Below are 22,365 nucleotides of genomic sequence, written 5' to 3'. Positions count from 1 at the left end.
TAGGCAATTTCATCTTTGTGAGAACATCATACAGTGTACTTACATTACCTAGATGGTATTGCCTTCTACACACCCAGGCGATATGTTATAGCTTATTGCTTCTAGACTACAAACCTTAACAGCATGTTACTGTATGGAATACTGTAGACAGTTGTAACACAATGGTAAGTATTTTTGTGTCTAAACACAGAAAAGTAATGTGTCATGCTACAACTTTGTAATGGCTGTGACTAGGCAATAGGAATTTTTCAGCTTCCTTGTAATCTGATGGGGCCACCATCCTATATGTGATCTGTCATTAACTGAAATGTTATTATACGGCTCATGACTGTGTTTTAGACATTTTTAAAAATAGATTTTTAGTTATTAGAAAGTTAATGGAATGTTTCCTCATAGTTACATTTTCTGTTCTTTAATTTTAGTGACCTAGTTCATACAACAGAAAGCCTTCGGCAGTCAAAATTATCTGCTGTGAAAGCAGAAAAAGAAAGTGCCAATTTTGATTTTGTTTTGGAACCTTATAAACTTGAAAATGGAAGATTGAGTAGGGAAAATAATGAATTATACCTGGAGTTAATGAAACTGAGAGAACAGTCAGACCAACACATTAAAGGTATGTGAAAATTTGGTAAATTTTAACATGCAATATCTTTACCCTTTTTGTTTTATATGTAGGAAGGCTAAAGTCTAATTTTAAAACTATTGACCAGAAAATACAGTAGCCCTTCTACTAATATCTCCCACAATACCATAGGGTGTGTTGAAGAGTTCCTGGGAAGGAAAATAAATGTTCTTTCGAGAACTATAATAGTTGTCACTATATGTGGATTAAATTTTTAGAATTAACATTGCTATAGAGAGTATTAAATGCTCTTACTAGAGGAATGTTCTTAAAACAACTTTTGTTTTTCCCTTACCAAAAATAAAAGTAGTAAAGTAAGGTGAAAGCCATGTATCACTCTGATTGTTTAATACTTGGTCTTTGAGCTGGGAAGTAAAATAGGATGATTTCAAAGGTACTAGGCAAAGGGTACTTATATGGTTATCTTATTATAAATTCTTATATTCAGTAGAAAGCCTAGTCTAATACCTGGCGTGAATTCATAATCTTTTAGCTTCAGACCCAATTAACTATATCAAAAGCCATGATATACATTAGGTTGATCCAACAGCAGAAAAACATAATTCTCTTTTGTGCTTATGAGTTATTTGTAGTTTTGTTAATAACAATAGAAAGGGCAATAGACCTCAAACAAAGCATGCGTAAAGAATTAGGTGGAACCTTTCAAGTTGATCTGACTTTTTATAGTTTGTTAAATGGAAAAACTTCATGGATTTCCTGATTTAAAAAAAAAATTTAATAACTTTTTTTTTGTAGAGATAGCCTGGCTATGTTGTCCTGCTTGGTCTTGAGCTCCTAGCCTTAAGCAATCCTCCTCTCAGCCTCCTAAAGTGCTGAGATTACAGGCATGAGCCACTGTGCCTGGCCTCAGAGACTATTTTAAAGATCAGGAAATCAACATGGCACATAGTGAGACCCTATCTCTACAAAAAATAGAAAAATTAACCAGGCATAGTGGTGTGCACCTGTAGTCCTAGCTACTCAGGAGGCTGAGGTGGGAGGATTGCTTGAGCCCAGGAGTTCAAGGTTGCAGTGAGCTATGATCATGCCACTGCACTCCAGCCCGGGCAACAGAGTGAGACCCTGTCTCTAAAAACATAAAACAGTCTTTGAATCTTTTTCATTTTAAGAGTTGAAAACAACAATGAAGAAGTGTGCACGTGAAACAGCTGATCTAAAATTTCTGAATAACCAATATGTTCATAAACTCAAAGTTTTGGAGAAAGAAAGCAAAGCTAAGAATGAAAAAATTCAACAACTTCAAGAAAAGAATTTGCAAGCTATAGTACAAACTCCAGGTAAGTCTATTCTTTTTCAAAACAAATTATATGCATTTAGTCTTTTAGAGATATTAAAACTGTTGACTGAAACAGGACTTTGGATTTTTGTTCTTAGACGTCAGAGTTTGGAAAGATTTAACCAGGTGTGGTGGCGTGTGCCTGTAGTCTTAGCTCCTCAGGAGCCTGAGGCAGGAGTATCGCTTGAGCACAGGAGTTCAAGGTTACAGTGAGTTATGATCAGGCCATTGCACTCCAGCCTGGGCAACAGAGTGAGACCATGTCTCTACACTAAATAGATAGATAGATAGCTGTATTGGACAGTCACATAAACTTCTTGATATATTTCTGAAGATCAAGGTGATATGTTATATATGTGCTTAGAAACTTATATATTAATAGTAATAGCTTCTTAGATAAAAGAGGCCTAATTTCAATGCCCAGAGTTTTATTTCCCTAATCACTATTTTTAATTCTTTTCTGTTATTATTATTATCATTATTACTTTAGTTACAAAAGTAATCCATACTCAAAGAATTTGGAAATTATATACTTTCTTAGTTTATTTTGCCATTTTTAGCACTGTACTCAGTAGTTCTTAGAGCAAGAAAAAGGAAATGATGGGCCACATCCAAAGTTGGCGGTTGTTCCGCAGGTAGAGGTTGATGGAAGAATCTCCAATACAACATCACTGAAATGTCTGAACCATGGGATCAAGATTATGGAAGTAAGTGAGGCACAGGAGGCTGCAGGAATGTGAGACTAGGTGGAGACAGGGATTAAAGAGCATGGTGCGGACCAAAAGTAATTTGGTTGGAGTGAAGTTTGCAGTCAAAAGGGAATTTCAGAGTTGACATCTAGAAGCTGGCACAGTTCTGAGCAATAACAAAGTCCAGAGCATAGTCCTGTTATTGTGCCTACAGCTGAGCAGAGAGGAGACTCTTGAGAGTGGATGGATTAGAACTGTGGGGCCTGAGACGGCACAGGAAATGAGGAGGAGACGGGGACTGTGAGCCACGGCCAGGAAAGGTAGAGAAAGTGGAAAGATCTCAGAAGTATGTAGATTAAGGTAAAAAAGAGGATAATCGGTTTCCTGAGGAAAGAATGGGACAGATTCAAGAGACATTCAAGGAACATAATTAATAGAATTTAGTGACTGAATGTGATAGATTTGGGAAGTGGAAGAATTCCCAGATTTCTGTTTCAAGTGAATTAGTGGGTGGCTGATGGTACTGTTTCTTAAGATAGAGAATGTGGAAAGTGGAGCAGGAGTCTACTTTTGGATGTGTTGGGTATGTTATACCCATAGGACATTCATGTTGAAATTTTTAGTAAGCAGTAGAATATATAGATCTGTTCTCAGAAGTGTGCACCCAGATGGAGATTCAAATTTGAGAGTCACTGGAGTATCATGGTAATTGAAGCTATGGAAGTGGTGGGAATTATCTAGTGAGATTATGTAAACTGGGAAGAGAAAAAACCAAAGCTAGACCGTAGGGAAATTGGTATTTAAGGGACTGGTAGAAGAAGAGAGTTTTTGGGAGAAACTGAGAAGGAGCAACCAAGGAGAAAAACCAGGAGGTAAACTGAGAAGGAAGTGGTTGGCCTTGTTTAGGTGTATCAGTGCAAGCAGCCCATTGAAATACTTCAGGCTCAGTTTCTTCGTCCTTAAAACTGGAGACAAATTTGCTACAGTATACAAATTTGCTAGAATTCTAACAAAGACAAAATTGTGGATTGTGTTTGTTCTTCATGAGGATTTATTAGTTTTTCAAATATACTTCTAAACTTGGCCAGATGCTTAAAAAAGTAAATTATCAATGTTTTTTAGACCGAGATAGTATATATCTATCCATAAAAAAAATTTACTCCTGCTACTTAATGAAAAATAATTAAGAAAACAATCTCTAGCATGGCTTTATATTACAGATGACATTCCCTTGTGTTCTAATTTTGCTGCTTAAAATTTCAGTCATCTGCTCTTTTGACATTACTTAATAAGCATGTGTTTTTTAAAAGTTGATCTATAACAGTTGTATGTATTTTGGGTGTACATGTGATATTTTGATACAAGCATACAATGTGTAGTGATCAAATCAAGGTAATTGGATATCTTGTCACCTCAAACATTTATCCTTTTCTTGTGTTGGGTACAATTCTTCTCTTGTAACTATTTTGAAATACACAATAAATTATTGTTAACTGTAATTTCCTTACTGTACTGTCGATTAGTAGAACTTATTCTTTCTGTGTTTTTGTACCCCTTAACCAACTTCTCTTCCCTTCCCTCCCCATCCTCTGGTAACCACCAGTTAACTCTCTATCTCCATGAGAGCCACCTTTTTAGCTCCCACATATGAGTGAGAACATGTGGCATTTATCTTTCTCTGCCTGGCTTATTTCACTTAACACAATGTCCTCCAGTTCCATCCATGTTGCTGCAAATGACAGGATTTCATTCTTTTTTATGGCCAAATAATATCCCGTTGTGTATATATACCACATTTTTTTATCCATTCATTGTTGATGGACACTTAGGTTGATTCCATATCTTGGCTATTGAGAATAGTGCTGCAATAAACATGGGAGTGCAGATTTCTCTTCGACATACTAATTTCCTTCCTTTGGATATACACCCAGCAGTGAGATTGCTGGATCATATGATAGTTTTACTTTTAGTTTTTTGAGGAACATCCATACAGTTTTCCATAGTGGCTATACTACTTTACATTCCCACCAACAGCGTGCGAGCATTCTCCTTTCTCCTAAGCAGGTATATTTTTAGTTCTCACTGCTTTAAGCTCCTTGTTTGACAGTTTTCTACTAGTAATGATTTCTTGAGCTCATAATAACGAATACCACAAGGCACACTCAGCTTTTAATCTTGCCAAAGTCTCATCCTCATCTAGTGGAGGAACAAATTAAATCTGGGCATACAGATATATCTTGGAGATATTGCAAACCACTGCAAGAAAATGAATATTATTATAAAGTGAGTCACACAAATTTTTTGGTTTCCTAGCACATATAAAAGTTATGTTTATGCTAGACTGTAGTCTGTTAATTGTAAAGTAGAATTATGTCTTTAAAAAACAATGTACATACCTTAATTTTAAATTGCTTTATTGGGCCAGGTGTGGTGGCTCATGCCTGTAATCCTAGCACTTTGGGAGGCTGAAATGGGAGGATCCCTTGAGCCCAGAAGTTTAAGGTTGCATTGAGCTATGCTGATGCCACTGTACTGTAGCCTGGGTGACAAGAGTGAGACTTTGTCCCCCCTACCCCCAAAAAGGCTTTATTGCTAACAAATGCTAACGATCATCTTCAGCAAGTTGTAATCTGTTTGCTGATGGAGGATCTTGCCTCGATGTTGATGGTTGCCGACTGATCAGGGTGGTAGTTGCTGAAAGTTGAGGTGGCTGTGGCAATTTCTTACAGTAAGACAACAATGAAGTTGGCTGCATGAATTGACTCTTCCTTTCATGAAAGATTTCTCTATAGCGTGTGATACTGTTTGATAGCATTTTACCCACAGTAAAACTTTTTTCGAAATTGGAGTCAATCTTCTCCAACTCTGCTGCTGCTTTATCAACTAGGTTTCTATAATATTCTAAGTCCTTTGTTGTCATTGCAACAATGTTCACAGCTTCTTCACCAGGAATAGTTTCCATCTCAAGAAACTACTTTCTTTGCTCATCCATAAGAAGCAACTCCTCTTCCATTCAAATTTTATCATAAGATTGCGTCACTTCAATCATATCTTCAGGCTCCACTTCTAATTCTAGTTCTCTTGCATTTTCCACCACACCTGCAGTGACTTCCTTCTCTGATGTCTTGAAATTATCCATGAGGCTTGAAATCAAATTCTTCCCAACTCCTGCTAATGTTGATATTTTGCCCCCCTCCCATGAATCACAAGTGTTCTTAATGGCATCTAGAATGGTGAATCCTTTCCAGAAGGTTTTCAGTTTATTTTGCCCAGATCCATCAGAGGAATCACTGTCTCTGGCAGCTATAGCCTTATGAAATATATTTCTTTAATAATAAGACTTAAAGTCGAAATTATTCCTTAATCCATGAGCTGCAGAAAGGATGTTGTGTTAGCAGGCATGAAAATGACATTCATCTCCTTGTACATCTCTATCAGAGCTCTTGGGTGACCAAGTATGTAATCAGTCAATAATAATATTTTGAAAGGAATCTTATTTCTGAGCAGTAGGTTTTAATAGTGGGCTTAAAATATTCAGTAAACCATGCTGTAAACAGATGTATGTCATCTGGGCTTTGTTGTTCCATTTATAGAGCACAGGTGGAGTAGATTTAGCATAATTTTTAAGAGCTCTTGGATTTTCAGAATGGTAAATGAGCACTGGCTTCAATTTTAAAGTCACCAGCTGCATTAGCCCCTAACAAGAGAGTCAGCCTGTCCTTTGAAGCTTTGAAGCCAGGTGCTGACTTCTCTAGCTATGAAAGTCCTAGATTGCATCTTCTTCCAATAGAAGGCTGTTTCATCTATACTGAAAATCTATTGTTTACTGTAGCCATCTTCATCATTGATCATAACTAGGTCTTCTGGATAACTTGCTGCAGCTTCTCCATCAGCACTTGATGTTTCACCTTTCACTTTTATGTTATGGGGATGGGTTCTTACCTTAAACCTCATGTACCAACCTCTGCTAGCTTGCGACTTTTCTTCTGCAGCTTCCTCACCTTTCTGCCTTCAGGAATTAAAGAGAGTTAGATCTTTAGGCTTCCGTTTAACAGAATGTTGTGGCTGGTTTGATCTTCTAACCAAACTACTAAAACTTTGTCCACATCAGCAATAAGGCGGTTTTACTTTCTTACCATTTGTGTGTCCACTGTCATAGCACTTTTAATTTCCTTCAAGAACTCTTCCTTTGCATTCACATCTTGGCTAACTGGTGCAAGAGCCCTAACTTTTGGCCTATCTTGGCTTTTGACATGCCTTTCTTAACCAGCTTAATTATTTCTAACTTTTGATTTAAAGTGAGAGATTCGTAACTCTTTCTTTTACTTGAACACTTAGAAGCCATTATAGAGTTATTAATTGGCCTAATTTCAGTATTGTTGTGTTTCAGGGAATAGGGAAACCCAAGGAAAAGAGAGAAGCAGGGGAACGGCCGGTGGAGCAATCAGAACATACACAACATGTGTTGATTAAGCTCACTGTCTTAGATGGGTGACTGATCAAAGATCACCATTACACGTTTAATAATAATGAAAAAGTTTGAACTATTGTGAGAATTGCCAAAATATGACACAGAGACATGAAATGAGCACATGCTGTTGGAAAAATGGCACGGACAGACTTGCTTGATGCAGGGTTGCCACACACCTTCGGTTTGTAAAAAAAAAAAAATACAATATCTGTGAAGCACAATAAAGCATAGTGCAATAAACGAGATATGCCTGTGTGTGCCAAGTCTGCAGACATATAATACTTGTTTTATAACTATGTCTTGTTGAGGTTTTCAGGAAAGCACTATTTAGTTAAAGATCAGGGTGGGGATTTACATATGAAGGAGAAAATATTTTGTCCATATGTAATATGAACTAGAGACATACTTCATAACAAAAAGGCTAAGCTGGACTATTTAATTCTTCTAAGACAATGTTTTATCTTGCTTCTTAACTTTTTAAGACACTCATTTTTTTTAGGTGGCAAGAAAAGAAGTATCGCTTTTAGGCGCCAGCGTATGCAAATTGATGAACCAGTCCCTCCCTCTGAAGTCAGTTCGTATCCGGTTCCACAGCCAGATGACCCTTACATTGCAGACCTCCTTCAAGTAGCTGATAACAGGTGCATTAAATAATTGTTGGCTTGACTTACTTGATTACTTGAGTAGCGGTAAGTTTCTTGATAGAACAACTTTTGTCTTATTAAGTCTCTAGCATCTAGCAGAGAATTTTGCACAAGCACTCAATAAATACTTTCTGAATGATAGAGAGTATTTTATTTGTTTTGAAACTTTGATTTCAAATAAGTTTTATATCTGAGGTTTCTGTCCATACTTGTTTTAAAATAATTTAGAACCTATTTCAGTAGAGTTGCTTTGACATTTAGTTTCATCTTCAAGTGAGAGTTGTCTTTTTTTTTTTTTTTTTTAGGAAAAAAAAAAAAAAAGAGACAAGGTCTTGCTCTATTGCCTAGGCTAGAGTTCAGTGGCACAGTCATAGCTCACTGCAGCCTTGATCTCCTGGGCTTAAGTGATCCTGCTGCCTCCACTTCCAAGTAGCTGGGACTACAGACCTACACCACTGTGCATGGCTGAGTTTATCTTTATAGGAACCTTTATTATTGCAGATGTATGTCAAATGCCAATTGGACATGAATAGATTTGTAACTGGATTGGAAATTCTTTTTTCCTGATTTCTCTAGCTTCATGTTTATATTTCCTAAAATTGGAATCAAATGTGAATTCTATGTAATTAAAACTTCATTAAGCCACCAGGGCAGGGCACTGTATAAATGTTCTGGGGATATAATAAGATGGTGTTTCTGCTTGTGAGAAGCTCGTAGTCCAATAGTGGAGTTGAGACAAGAAAAATAACATAAATGCCATTAAGAAAGTGATAAGGGATTCAAAAGAGTAAGCAGGCGCTAGTGACATTCTCTGTGGTGATAGCTGGGGAAGCATTTCAAACTGTGGAATATACTAGTGGAAATGGTTGATGCAGATAACTTTTTATTTTGCAGAGAATATAAGGGAATTTTTTCAGTTTATTATCTCAATATAACAATCTAAAAAAGAGGTTCTGATTAGGTTCTCTTTGCTTAGTTGTTCTCACACTGTCATGTACCTGTATTTATATAGTTATCTGATCTTAACCATGAAATATTTTGTTTTATTCTTTTGTTAAAGTTATAGTCTAGGACCTTTCAATGTGTTACTGTTACTTAAGGAGTTAATTGGGCTGCACAGGTGACATTAGTCTGTTTTGATTGTCTTGTTCACTTTAGTTTACACATGCACATTTTGTTTGTATTCAGTCATTCATGCATTTATATGAGTGCAGTTGCTTACATACTCTTCTCCTAAACCTAGATTAGTGAAAACTTTGGTTCTGGTAACAGCAGGGACAAGCTGTATCCAGCCTCATTTATTCCATTCCATGGAAAATCTCTTTTAAAGGCAGACCTGGCTTCAGGCTGTATCTTTCCAGTAATGAAAGTGGATTATGTCATATTGATGTAATACAAAAATATTTGAGTAATTACAGAATTCACATAGTTTGGACAAAATCTTGATTCTGTTAGAAGTTTTTTGCTGTAGTTACTTGGAAAATTACAGTATTTTTCAATATTTTCCTTCTCTTTAGGGTTGCGGAGTAGTTATTTAGACAATACAAGGTTAGTTAGGGCCAGAAAACACTTTTAGTTTCTTATTTCACTTAATGTGGTTAATTTGGACTAGACCTTCAGTTTCCTGAGCTTAAGAATTGGCAGCAGTACCTCCACAAATTGTCCTGAGGATCAAAATGCAATAGTGAGGTGTTTTATTGCGTAGTGTATCTGAGTTTCAAATTACTTACCACTCAGTTTTTATCTATTCATATAAAATTGACTCTCCACTATGATCTGCTGTGGTTTATGTTGACTTTGGGACCCTTTGGCACAGTACTTCATAACTCACTGAGAAGCAGAAAGGATGAAATTAATAACCCATCTAGTTTCCTTTCTTGTTATTTTGTATTTCATAACAAAATTATATTGGCATTAGTTGTAAATATGTTTCAGGATTCAAGAACTTCAACAGGAAGTCCACCAGTTACAAGAGAAGTTAGCAGTGATGGAAAATGGAGTGAGAGATTATAGCAAGCAGGTAGGATTTGTATTTACTTGCATAGGAGGGATTGAGATTGGCATGCTGTGATTGCAAATAGAATTGGATTGCATTTGATATTATTGATACTGAGTTTTTTATAGCTTTTATCTTTTTTTTTTTTTTTTTAAATCAATTTGTTAATAGAGTTAACAGCCAGAATGGCTTAGGTGGCTTTAGAGCACTTAGGCCATTCCCTTCATTATTCCTTAAGATGAAGTAATTTCTTGTTCTGTTTTGTCTTTGTTTTTTCTTTTAGGTGAATCACCTTTCTCCCCAAATATAATTTTATAACCATATTACTCTTTCCATGTCAGGAGGTATTTTACTGAAGTGTGCTATGTTTTATAATTATAGTTTTATGGTTTTTAAAGTCTTATTATAGATTTTGTCATTTTGAACATAAATCTCTTTGAAAGTTACTCTTCTATGTTGCCATATTTGTGTTTTCTTGGCAAGCACTAGTACCTCGTAAAACAGCTTTCTGCATAAGCAGGGGCATTAATAGATGCAGAGTTATATCATAACCATAGCAAGCTTTGTTCTTTCATCCTTTCTGTTGGTGTCTTGGCTAAATTGTGGTTTGAGTAATCACAGAATTTCTTTCTTAAGATGCTTCCTGGAGTATAAACTGAGTAACATGTTTTTCATTTTCTCCACATTACTACATTTTTTTTGGAGTGAAGTGATCTACACATACAAATAAAGATGTAACTTACTTGTTGTTACAGCTGTTAGGTTTGTAAAATACTTTGAAGATTGTGGAGTTAAGACAAAGGATATTGTAATGACAACGAAAAAACTTTATGAAGAGATGGTGAAAATATCAAATATGCACGAGTTGAATGTTATTGGTATTTCTCGGTTTATAACCATATACGCATCATATTTTTTTCAAGTACTTTATGAACATAACCTGGCCAGTCTTTACCATCTCTGTGAGGTGGCTGAGGTGTTTGAAACAAACAGCTTGACTACTCTGATTGAAACCAGCAATTTCTTGTGGTTATCAATGTTAGTGGGCTTGGTTGAACCCACTCTGCTGCCTGTCAGTTTTTGTTATTATTTTGCTTGAGTTTATTCTGTTTTTCTCAGCACATATTCCCAATTTTTCTCCTTTCAAGATCTTTCCCCAATCCATAGTACTCCCCTTCTCAGGATATCATCCTGTCTTAACTGTCTCTATCTTTAGCAGTATGTACAGTAAGGCTCGCTTAAGACTTAGTGAGTAGGGTGTTTAAGGCTAAATTGCCTGTGCTCTTGGCCTCATTATTATTATTTTTAAGAGATGGGGTCTTGCTATATTACCCAGGCTGGACTCAAACTCCTGGGCTCGAGCAATTCTCCAACATTAGCCTCCTTCTTGAGTAGCTGGGACTACGGTGTGTGCCACCATGCCCAAGACTTTAAGCAATTATTCTTCCTTTCTTTAACAAACACTTCCTTTTTTTTTTTTTTGAGACAGGGTCTCACTGTGTCACCTGGGCTAGAATGCAGTGGTGTCATCATAGCTCACTGCAACCTTAAACTCCTGGGCTCAAGTGATCCTCCTACCCCAGCCTCCTGAGTAGCTGAGACTATAGGCATGCGCTACCATGCCCGACTCATTTTTCTACTTTTTGTAGAGATGGGGTCTTGGTCTTACTTGGGCTGGTCTCTAACTCCTGGCTTCAAGTTATCTTCCTCCCTCAGCCTCCAAAAGTGCTAGGATTGCAGGTGTCAGCCACCACGCCTGGCCAACAAACACTTATATAATCACTTTATAATGATGAATTCTTTTAATCTTCTTAACAGTCCTATAAGGAGGTAATACTGTTGCCATCACTAACATCCCTAAAAAAATCTCTTTTAACTACTTTTCCTTCTTGCTAACACCTTCTCCCTCTCCCTTATGCAAACTTCTCTTAAGAGTTTCTTAGTGTTTCCATTTCTGTCTCAACTTCCTTACTCCTTAACTCTTTGTAGTCTGCCTTCTGCCCCCGACTACATGAATTGGTCTAATTAATGGCATCAGTGACATTAATTGTTAAATCCAAAAGGATAAAGTCTTTATTTTCTTGACCCACTCTTTGGTATCTGACATTATTGATAATTTTTCTTTGAAACTCTTTCATGAGTTAATTTTCTTCCAGTTTTCCTTTTTTCCCTTTAATCCTCTCATAATTTATTTTTGCTTTTTTCACCTGCCTGCTCCCTGAAATGTTACTGTTTTCCAGGATTCTGTCTTTGATCTCTTCTCTTCTTCCTATTCTCCAGTGTTCTCTGCTTTCTTGGTTTAGAATATTGCCTGTTTATTTATGATTCCTTGATCTCTGTCTGACTCAAACCTCTGTGCTGAGCTCCAGACCCATATACCCAACTTCACACTGCGCATGTCCACTTGGATTCAGTCTTTTTGTGCTCATATGCCTAGTACTGAACTTACCTTCTGCCTCTTGTCTGTTTTAACTCTGTAGTCTCTACTTTGGTTGGTAGCATTACCATCTGCCCAAGTCCACGTTCTGCAGTCTTTCTACATCTATGATACATCTCATTCTCTTGCCTTTACACACCACACACCAACTTCTGTCAGTTCCCCTGCCTAAGTACTTAAACTTATTGCTTCTGTTCTAACCTATAACAGTGTTTCATTTTAGGCCTCCATTGTCTCTCATACATTCTTGCAGTAGCTCTCCCTGCCTCAGATTTTTTTATTCCTATCAAATTCGTCCTTCAGTCCAGAGTAATCAAAATCAGTTCCTGCCTAATTCTTCAGATTCATCTTCAACCATTAGTTTCTTACACATTACAATCCAGTCATACCGAGCCGTTTCCGCTGCCTCAAACATACCATGTTGTTTTATGCTTTTGAATCACTGCCTGGAACACCCCTCTTTTCTTCTCTTTATGACATCGTTTATAACCTTTTGGGCATGCTTATTTGATAAGACCTTTATGAATTTCTGCGTGTGCAAACATACCATGTAGAGCAAATCACGTCATTCCCTTAACTATCATACTTTGGTGCCCTGTCCCTATTTCTTTTATTCTGTCATTGAATACCATATTACATCACAATTATTGGTTTACTTGCTATTAATAGTTTTTGCTGTAAAGCTGTGTGCTTCTGAAAGTCAAGGACCACGTTTTATACATGGCCTAGTTTTGTGCTCATTAATTGTTTGTTGAATTGACTGGTTTTTGTTTTCAGTTTTTGGGTTTTTTTTTTTTTAAGAAAGAAAACCAAAACTTGAAAGTGTGGGTTTTTCCAAATTCTTGCATGTAAATCAGTCAATTCATAGTTAATAGTGATCTTTTTGATTTTATGTCTGTTGTCTAAATAATAATTAAATTCACCCCAGTTTCCTGTTTTTTTTTAATATTGAGGTGCAGTAGCAACTCACTCTTCTTAGTGTATTACACGCATTCGTTTATTCCGCATGTATTCCACCAGGCACTGAAGTAGTTCAGGCTCAGTCCAAGTCCCTGAGCACATATGTAATCTGCCAGCAAGTTCCTTTTTATATAAACATTGTGTAATTCTTAGAGAAGGGAAAAAAATCCAAAAATTAGGAAGAATCTATTCAATAAAATATTTATGAAAGCTATATTGACAATACTTATATAGACATTTTCTGTGTTATTTTTGCTTTGCACATATGCATGTATGTGTGGGTACAAATGTGAATATTAATCTCTTATGTACATTGTGGGAGATAAGAAAAAAGTATATCCAAATAAATGTTCAGTTTTAATCATTTGGTTCAAAACCAGATTTTTAAAAATGATAGCATGACTTTATGTCTTCAGATTGAGCTAAGAGAACGAGAAATAGAACGACTGTCAGTTGCTTTGGATGGTGGCCGCTCCCCTGATGTCCTCTCTCTGGAGTCCAGAAATAAAGCCAATGAAAAGCTTATTGCTCATTTAAATATTCAGGTAATGGCTTTTATGTCTGTTGTACTGAGTGTATAAAATCCTTAATGGTCTGTGGGTTTGTAAAAGTGACAGGGGTTTTTTACTGAGATATTATTTGCATTAGGAAAAATTTGATAGAGCCAAAGTATCCAGAAATAGGGTACAGCTGTTGAAACATCATGTTTTTAAAGAATATTTAAGGAGGCCAGAATTAAGACACACCATACTGTTAAAAATTTGAAAGAAGAGAATAAACTATGGATACAGTGTGATCTTCAATTTGCCTTTAAGAAAATGTACATATGGACTTGGAAACACCGAGAAAACACTGAAAGAGAATATATCAAAATACACTAACAAAGCTTATTTTTGTGTGATGGGATAGTCTTCTTTGTGATTTTCTTCATTTTCAAAAGTTTTATGACTTAGTATTTCTCTTATAATGTAAAAAAGATGATTTAAAAATATATATGAAAATTAAACACCTAGCTTTTATCTGCTTACGTAGTGAATTTCCTTGCCATGTATTCGACCTAAGGATGAAAGAGCAGGAGAGTTCCATAAAGCATGATACATGAACTTTAGAAATTTAGATATGTCAGAGCTGCCTGGGCTGCAAACAGAATAGAGTAAGTAAAAAATATCAATAGTAGAACAGTGCTGTCCAATAGAAATATGATGAACCATATATATAATTAAAATTTTTCTAAAAGCTAGATTTTTAAAAACTAAAAAAAGAGGTACAATTGTAGTAATATATTTATCCCAATATATCCAAAATATTATTTCAACAAGTGATAGTTTTATATACATATTTTTTCCTTTGTATCGTCTTTGAAATCCTGTGTATATTTTACACTTACAGCACATCTCAGTGTGGACTAGCCACATTTCAAGTACTCAGCAGCCACATGTGGGTGCTCGTAGCTGCTATATTGGACGACACAGTCTAGAGTAATATTATCATCATTATGATAGTTCTGTCAAAATGTTGCAACTCTGTGTTGGGGAAAAGTTCACAGAAATTTCTTATCGTTTTCTGTACTTGAAGATCAAAGCCAGTGGATATATATTTTCATTAAATCACACATTGTCAGTTTTGCACATAAAAATAATGTTTGCAAATATAAAATAGCTGTGGTTTTAATTTTAAGTATCTTTTGAAATATAGTTTTTTTAAAATATTATTTTGAAAGTTAGTAATTAGGATAATTTTCCAATTTACATACATTATGAATTACAAATTCAATATAGGTTGACTTTCTTCAGCAAGCTAATAAAGACCTGGAGAAGCATATACAAGAGCTTATGGAAACCAAGGATACGGTGACATCTGAAGTTGTTAATTTAAGTAACAAAAATGAAAAACTCTGCCAAGAATTAACTGAAATAGACCAGTTAGCACAGCAGTTGGAAAGACATAAGGAAGAAGTACTCCAGACTGCCGATAAAGAACTTGGGGAAGCAAAGGTAATGTACGTAGGTTGTGGGAGTATTCATTAATTCTCTGAGAATGTAGTGAGCGTAACCCCTTTTGATATCTGTACTCAGGTTTTGGTTTATTTCGTGCATTTTTTGTTTTGTTTTGGTAATTGAAGGTTTTCTTAAGTGTTGTTTATACCCCCTGATTATATCTGTTCTAGTTGTTTGTGTGTCTTTCTGAAGCAAACCTCATCTTTGGATAGATCCCCAAACTCTGTTGTGATTTTCTTCAAGATTTTCATCTCTGTCCTTTTATCTCTGTATTGTAAGAGAGCTTCTGAAGTTTGTTCTCTATGTCATTTTTTGCTCAAGAATCCTTTAAAGATGTTTTTAAAACTATGTATGTCCTTGCACATTTTTAAGTTGGTAGCTAATGTTTTTCATTTCTAAGTTTAAATAGATGGAAAGGATGAAATTTGTACTCTATTATAAATATTGATCTCTTAAAATAAAATTGTCTCATCATTCTTTTAATTAAAGCCAATGAAATCTAAATCACCCTTTCTTCTTGAAACCCCAACAAAATTTTATCCTATTATAACTTGAATGTCTTTTTTTTTTGAGATAGAGTCTCACTCTGTTACCCAGGCTAGAGTGCAGTGGCATCATCATAGCTCACTGCAACCTCAAACTCCTGGGCTCAAGCGATCCTTCTGCCTCAGCCTCCCAAGTAGCTGGGACTACATGCGGGCATCACCATGCCCAGCTAATTTTTTTCTATTTTTAGTAGAGACAGGGTCTTGTTCTTGCTCAGGCTGATTTTGAATTCCTGACCTCAAAGGGCCTTAGCCTCCTCCCAGAGTGCTAGGATTACAGGCGAGAGCCACTGCGCCTGGCCTTGAATGTCTTTAAATGATCATGCTACCATACATCTGCAATAAAAAAGTATATGAATTGAAATTTCTTATTTTAAAAATTTCCTGAAACTGTAAGTTTCAAAGCGTTAACATTTGTCTATGAATAGTATTATCACAATTATTAATACCAATAATATTATAAATATATGATACTTATTAAATTTAAAAAGTAAAATTTTATTACAAATACATTTCTGAATGAAACATAATGGGAGAAAATAGTGTCTTATTTCAAGCCTGTGGCCAGCCCCAACATTTCAGATTATCTTTTTATCTGGTGCTCCAGGAGTTTTTTTTTTTTTTTTATATTTCATCTTATTGTTATGGGGGATACAGAATTGCAGGTTACATACGTTGCCCATGTACTGTATGAGAGTTTTTTATATCTTGAGACCTTGTGCCTTTGTGACATTAATGAGATATGCATGCCTTTCTTTGAACAGTGAGAGAAAGGCAGCTGTGAAAGGGAGGGTGGGAATGTAGAACTCACATGTTACCGAGTCCACAAGCAAGTTCTTAGGTAGATCATTTTTAAGAAGCACTGTATATGCAAATTAAGAATCCACATGTTGATTCCTTAAAACTCTGTGCATATCATTGTTTTATATCATACTTGGAAAATCTTCATGTTATCCCAGTAGTAGGTATAATATAGTTTGAAGACCATTGTTCTATATCACTGAATTGATTTTATATAGTGTCATCTCCACTAATTAGTGGAATAGAAGGAAATTGTCTCAATATAATAAAAACTGTATGTGAAAAGCCTCCGGCAAACATTATACTCAACAGTAAAAGACTGAAAGTATAAGGATGCCTGCTCTTATCACTTCTATTCAACTGAGTACTTTCTAGAAGTCCTAGCCAGAGCAGTTAGGAAGAAAATGAAATAAAAGGCAGGTAAATTGCAAAGAAAGAGTAAAATTATCTCTTTTCATTGAGGAGATGGTCTTATATGTAGAAAACCCTAAAGATTCTACAAAAATGAGAACTGATAAATGAATTCAGCAAAATGCAGCATACAAAATCAACATACAAAAATCAGGTTTATTTCTATACACTAAGAATTAACAGTCCAAAAAGGACATTAAGAAAATAATCCCATTTACGATAGCATCAAGAAGAATAAAATACTGAGGAATAAACTTAACTAATGAAGTAAAAAAAACTCACGTATATTTGAAAACTACAAAACATTGCTGAAAGAAGTTAAAGAAGACACAAATAAATGGAAAGACATTCTGTGTTCATGGATTGCAAGACTTAATATTGTTAAAGTGTCCCTACTACCCAAAATGACTTACAGATTCAGTGCAATCCCTATCAAAATCCCAATGGAATTTCTGCAGAAATAGAAAAAAATTCTAAAATTCATATGGAATTTCAAAGAGACCCTAGATCACCAGAACAGTCTTGAAAAAGTACATAATTAGTACAATTTTAATTCTACTGTTGTGGTTTTCGTTTCATTGCACCATTACTGTATCTCGTCCCTCTCTTTTTCCACCTCCTTTTGCATCTGTGCTCGTGCACACAGCATACTGAACATGGCTTCTCATGTCCCATTGGCAATGCTCAGAAATGACAACTTGGCTCAACAAAAGATTCCTATTGGGGTATAATATTTTGATCCTGGAATTCTGCTCTCTCAGTTGTAGTCTAGAGGATCCAGGTTGGTAAAAGCAGGTGAGGAGAAAGCAAGTAGGATAGGAGAATCAGGAAATGACAGTGCCATAAACTATTGCCCCATGGCAATTCCTACAAGATTTCCAAGTGTCCCTCTTCCTTCAGATGTCACAAATACGCTTCTCTAAGCATTCAGGATATCGAAAGATTAAAGAGAATCCTCAATTTTGCCTCTTCTTTATTGAAATAGGGTGTTAGGGCTAAAGCCTCAGTCCTCACTGGTGAGAGGGAACATAAGTTACTCAAAAAATTACTTGGTCTTATTATGACTTAGTGATAAGTATTCTTAGACTTTTAGGTGTTTACCTAACAGGCTTTTTATTCCTAGAAAGAGATTAAAAGAAAGCTCTCCGAAATGCGGGATCTTGAAGAAACAGTGGCAAAACTTCAACTGGTAAGTTGATGTCACACTGATTTGCCAGCATTTTCAGCAGGAAGATTTTTATGCTTTATTTTACTCCTAAAAACCACTAATCTACTTTCTGTTTCTATAGATTTGCCTGTTCTGGCCATTCCATATAAATGGAATCATGTAACGTGACATTTTGTATCTGGCTCCTTTCACTAAGTGTAATGTTTTCAAGGTTCATGCATGTTGTAGCGTGCATCAGTACTTCATTCTTTTTTATGGCTAAGTAATATTCCACTGTATGGATATACAATATAATACTTTTATGATTCTTTAATCTCATATATAATAGGTGGCAAATAAAATGCAAATTTGGAAACCTGTTAGGAATTTACATTCTTTTAACTACTTTATGACTTGTTAGTTGATTAATATAATATTAAAACCAGAAATTGATAATTATTTGATATATTTGTTAACTGTTATGAAAACTCAGTCCTTTTTTAACAGCTTTGTTTGTTAATACCATTTTTCTAGTCATATTGGTTGTTATGTTAGTCTCCAGATGAAAAAATATCCCAGCACATAGTTCTACACTCTGGAACTAGCAGAAAGAATGTCTTGCTTACAGGTAGAAACTAGTGGTCACCCAGAGTTAGACAATTTTTGTTGAATAGCCTATTGAATTGGAAGAGTTTCCTGTAATATAGAAAGCAAACACTAATACTGATTTCCAAGTTTTCTCATTGCATGTCTTTTTACACAGTCTAACTGCAATGTCCTGGTGATACAAGTCAATTAAAAAGGAAGCCATTACAATATGATGGCACATAGTAGGTACTCAAATACTCGTGCTTTTTGTATATAGCCTGAACAGTGTATCATAATGGCTTCCTTTTTATTTAATTTATTAATAGCAAGTGTTCAACATTGAATAATTAAATTAGCTAAATTTGCTAAATGTTGTCCACTCTTGAGTCTCAAACATTGTAAAATTTTCTATGGGAATATAAAGTAAGTGTTTTGATGATGTTTTCACTAGAATGTAAGCTCCATGAAGGCAAGGGATTTTTGCTGTTTGTTCACTGCTATCTGTACGCATACTAAATGTCGAATGTGATTCATAATGCTTGTCTCAGAGATGTGACCGAGTTCCAGTTGTGTTGGCTGACAGTAAGATGTTGCTGTAGTTACTTTCTGACCTTTTGTATTTTTCCAGTGGTGTTATATTTTATGTATTTTTAAGATGACGATATTAATAGCCAGTATTTATTAAGTACTTACCCTGATAGATATACTGGACTCTGTGCAAAGTACACTTCACATCCATACCAGTGAATCCTCAGTGTCCTAATATTATTTCCATTGTGCAGATGAGGCTGAGAGAATAACCAGCATAGTTACGGATATACTGGTAGTCTTAACACTGTGTCTTACTACTGCCCTCTTTTATTCTTTATTTATTTATGTATTTATTTATTTTTCAAGACAGGATCTCACTGTGTTGCCCAGGCTGGAGTGCAGTGGCTTTTCACAGGTGTGATCATAATGCACTGCAGCCTCTAACTCCTGGGTTCAAGCAATCCTCCTGCCTCAGTCTCCTGAGTAGCTATGACTATAGGCACGTGCCACTGTGCCCAGCTCTGCCCTCTTTTTAAACAGGCTTTAAAATTTTTTATTGTACGAGTACATATTCACTTAGAAAAAAATAGGGTGGGTGATATGCTACACTAAAAAATTAGAAGAAAATAAAATCTAATAATTCTACTACCCACAAAGGAACATTGTTGATATTTGGATCTTATGGTACTTTCAGCCACAGCTGATAATTAGTTGAAACCATATTTTAGCCAATTAAAAGTGTGTGGACACACATATACACACACTACATGTGTGAATTGCTGTTACATAAATGTGCTTACAAAGATAATCTGTTTACTTCTAAGTGCTATAATATTTTATCAAGTTGTTAGAAATCTTAATTATAGTATTAAAATTGGCAGGAATTAAACTTATGCCATAAAGAAAAGGAGAAACTGAATGATGAACTCCTTATAAAGTCAGACCTGGAAACTGTTGTTCATCAGCTTGAACAAGAAAAGCAAAGACTTAGCAAAAAAATTGAAAGTTTTGCAGTTACAGGTAAGATGTAAAATGCTGATAACTTAAAAAGTGATTGTGATTTCCTTTTTATTTATTATTTTCCTTAGTAGGTGATCTTTCATTCATTCATTCAATAAATATTTGCTAATGCTTACTGTAAACCATACTAGGCATTGTAGAAATAGTAGAAATCTCTCTCCCTCAAGGACCTTAAGAACTCTTTCATATTTGGACTAGCAATTGATACAGGGAACTCTGCTTGAATATTTTGCAACAGAAGTATATCCTTCTTTGATCCAGACTGATAACAGAATTAATGAAGACTAAAAAAAAGGTTATTCTGAAATAGTGGGAAAAAGAAAATGCAGTTAGTTGTATTATCTTGAGACACACAATTGAAATAGGCTAACTTTCTGCCAGGTACCAGTCCTAAATAACTTGGTTTAAGGAACATGTAAGAATTCCTTCATTCATTCATTTGACTGATGCACATGAATTACCTGTTCTGTGGGCATGTGCTTGGCTTTGTTTTGGGTGCTGGAGTGTATACTGGTAAACAGGATCCACAGGGTTCTTGCTCTTGCAAAGCCTTTTTTTCATGCCAGGGAGACAAACTAGTAGCACATAAGTGAAGTTAGTTTTGGATGATAAGAGGTATTAAAATAGAATGGCAAGATGTGCTAAAGATTGACTGATTGAAAGGCTCCTTGACAAGACACCAGCCCTATGAAGATCTGGGGGCAGTTTTCCAGGCAGAGGAAACGGCAAGTGTAGAAGCTTGGTGCCATCATACTGTGCGTGTCTTAGGAAGTAAAAGAATTCCAGTGAGCTGTATTAAGAAGAGACTCTATCCTAGGCCCTTCAGCATCCATGTGGATAATCTATTTGACCCGTTCTCTACTTACTAGCTGTATAACTTGAGCACATTATGTAACCTTTGTGCTTCAGTTTCCTGTCTGGGGGGGAATGATGACACCTACCTCAAAAGGCAGTTCTGAGGATTAAATGGGTTAGTATTTTAAAGTACTTAGAACCATGTATAAAAGTTTATAATTTACTTCCTTTCTTAGCTATCTATAGCCTGTCATTTTCAGTGTAATCCTTCAGCTGTCTCAGACAAACTGGCTTGTTTCTCTGTGTGCACCCCCTGCCAAATACCCAGGATGAACTGAACGATTTACCCTCTACACTTTAACACATGGGCAGCTAAACACCGCTTGTGTGTGCACCAGGCACATTGATAGCACTGTAAATTAGATGGTCCTGAACCTCAGCGGGACCCTCAGTATTGTATGAAAATGTTACACTATTTCTCTTAGCGTTTGATCTCTCACTGTCTTGAGAGAACATTGCAAATGCTTTGCATTCTCAATAAACCTGTGACTCCCATTCCATCCCTCATTCTGAGGGGGTGATCTTACCTCCAGTTTTCCTAAGAGAATGGAAGCCATGAGGCAGGCATTTCCGCAATTTCCTGGCCCCAAATTTTAAACCTGTCCATCTTCTTAATCCTTCCTGTTCAATGAGGAGCACCCCTCTTGTGAAAGGCCAGTGCCTCCATCTCTTCTCTGGGTCCTATCCTCTCTAATTTTAGAAACTTTACATATTAATTGTTCCCCTCTCCATAATTTTAGTCTTTGTACTATTTTTTCCTATTGACCTTCAAACATGCTAACTCTTCTCTCAGTCTGAAACAAAAACTTTGACCCCTTTCCAGCCACTCTTTCCTCCTCTTCATAGTTTCGACATCTTGAAACATTATCCACACTTGCTATTTCTCCTTGATCACTTGCAACCCCCTTAGCTCCTCAGTTCATTCCGGTTGACTTCTGTCCACACCGCACCAGTAAAGCTGCTCTGGTTAAGGCCATCATTCACCTCCATTATGCTAAATGCAGTGGACGTTTTTCATTCATTCACTTGTTTGACTTCTTAACATTTATCATAATTGTTCATTCTTTTCCATTCTCATACTGTCTTCTTACCTCTCTTTCATCGCTATTTCCTGGGAGGAGTTTGCCAATTCGTCCTCCAGTTCACATTGCATGCTGTCCTTTTGTAACTTTTATCCTACTACAATTAGAATAATTGTTTGACCTTAGCTATGTTTTTCATATTTGAATCCTTAGCCAGTGATGGGCGTACGGTAAATGTTTAGTACGTATCTGTTAAATGAATGAAAGAAGAGATGGGAGTGAATCAGAATGCATTGGAAAATCATTCCCTGCATCAGTGTTACAATGAGCAT

At 35.9% G+C, this 22,365-nt stretch overlaps 1 protein-coding gene across 1 annotated transcript in view; it reads left to right on the top strand.

Annotated features, from left to right (window-relative positions):
* CEP135 (centrosomal protein 135) overlaps positions 1–22,365 on the top strand; it is a 61,243-nt gene that overhangs the window by 5,628 nt on the left and 33,250 nt on the right. The window contains exons 3-10 of the mRNA XM_069457772.1: positions 423–613; positions 1,753–1,920; positions 7,579–7,720; positions 9,659–9,743; positions 13,533–13,661; positions 14,895–15,110; positions 17,994–18,059; positions 20,018–20,156. Of these exons, the coding sequence (XP_069313873.1) occupies positions 423–613; positions 1,753–1,920; positions 7,579–7,720; positions 9,659–9,743; positions 13,533–13,661; positions 14,895–15,110; positions 17,994–18,059; positions 20,018–20,156 (1,136 nt within the window). The remainder of the gene's footprint in view (positions 1–422; positions 614–1,752; positions 1,921–7,578; positions 7,721–9,658; positions 9,744–13,532; positions 13,662–14,894; positions 15,111–17,993; positions 18,060–20,017; positions 20,157–22,365) is intronic.

Source organism: Eulemur rufifrons, chromosome 24 (genome assembly GCF_041146395.1).
Source record: "Eulemur rufifrons isolate Redbay chromosome 24, OSU_ERuf_1, whole genome shotgun sequence".
Classification (NCBI taxonomy): Eukaryota; Metazoa; Chordata; class Mammalia; order Primates; family Lemuridae; genus Eulemur; species Eulemur rufifrons.
Note: the sequence above shows the minus strand (reverse complement) of the source record. Positions and strands in the feature narration are given on the sequence as shown.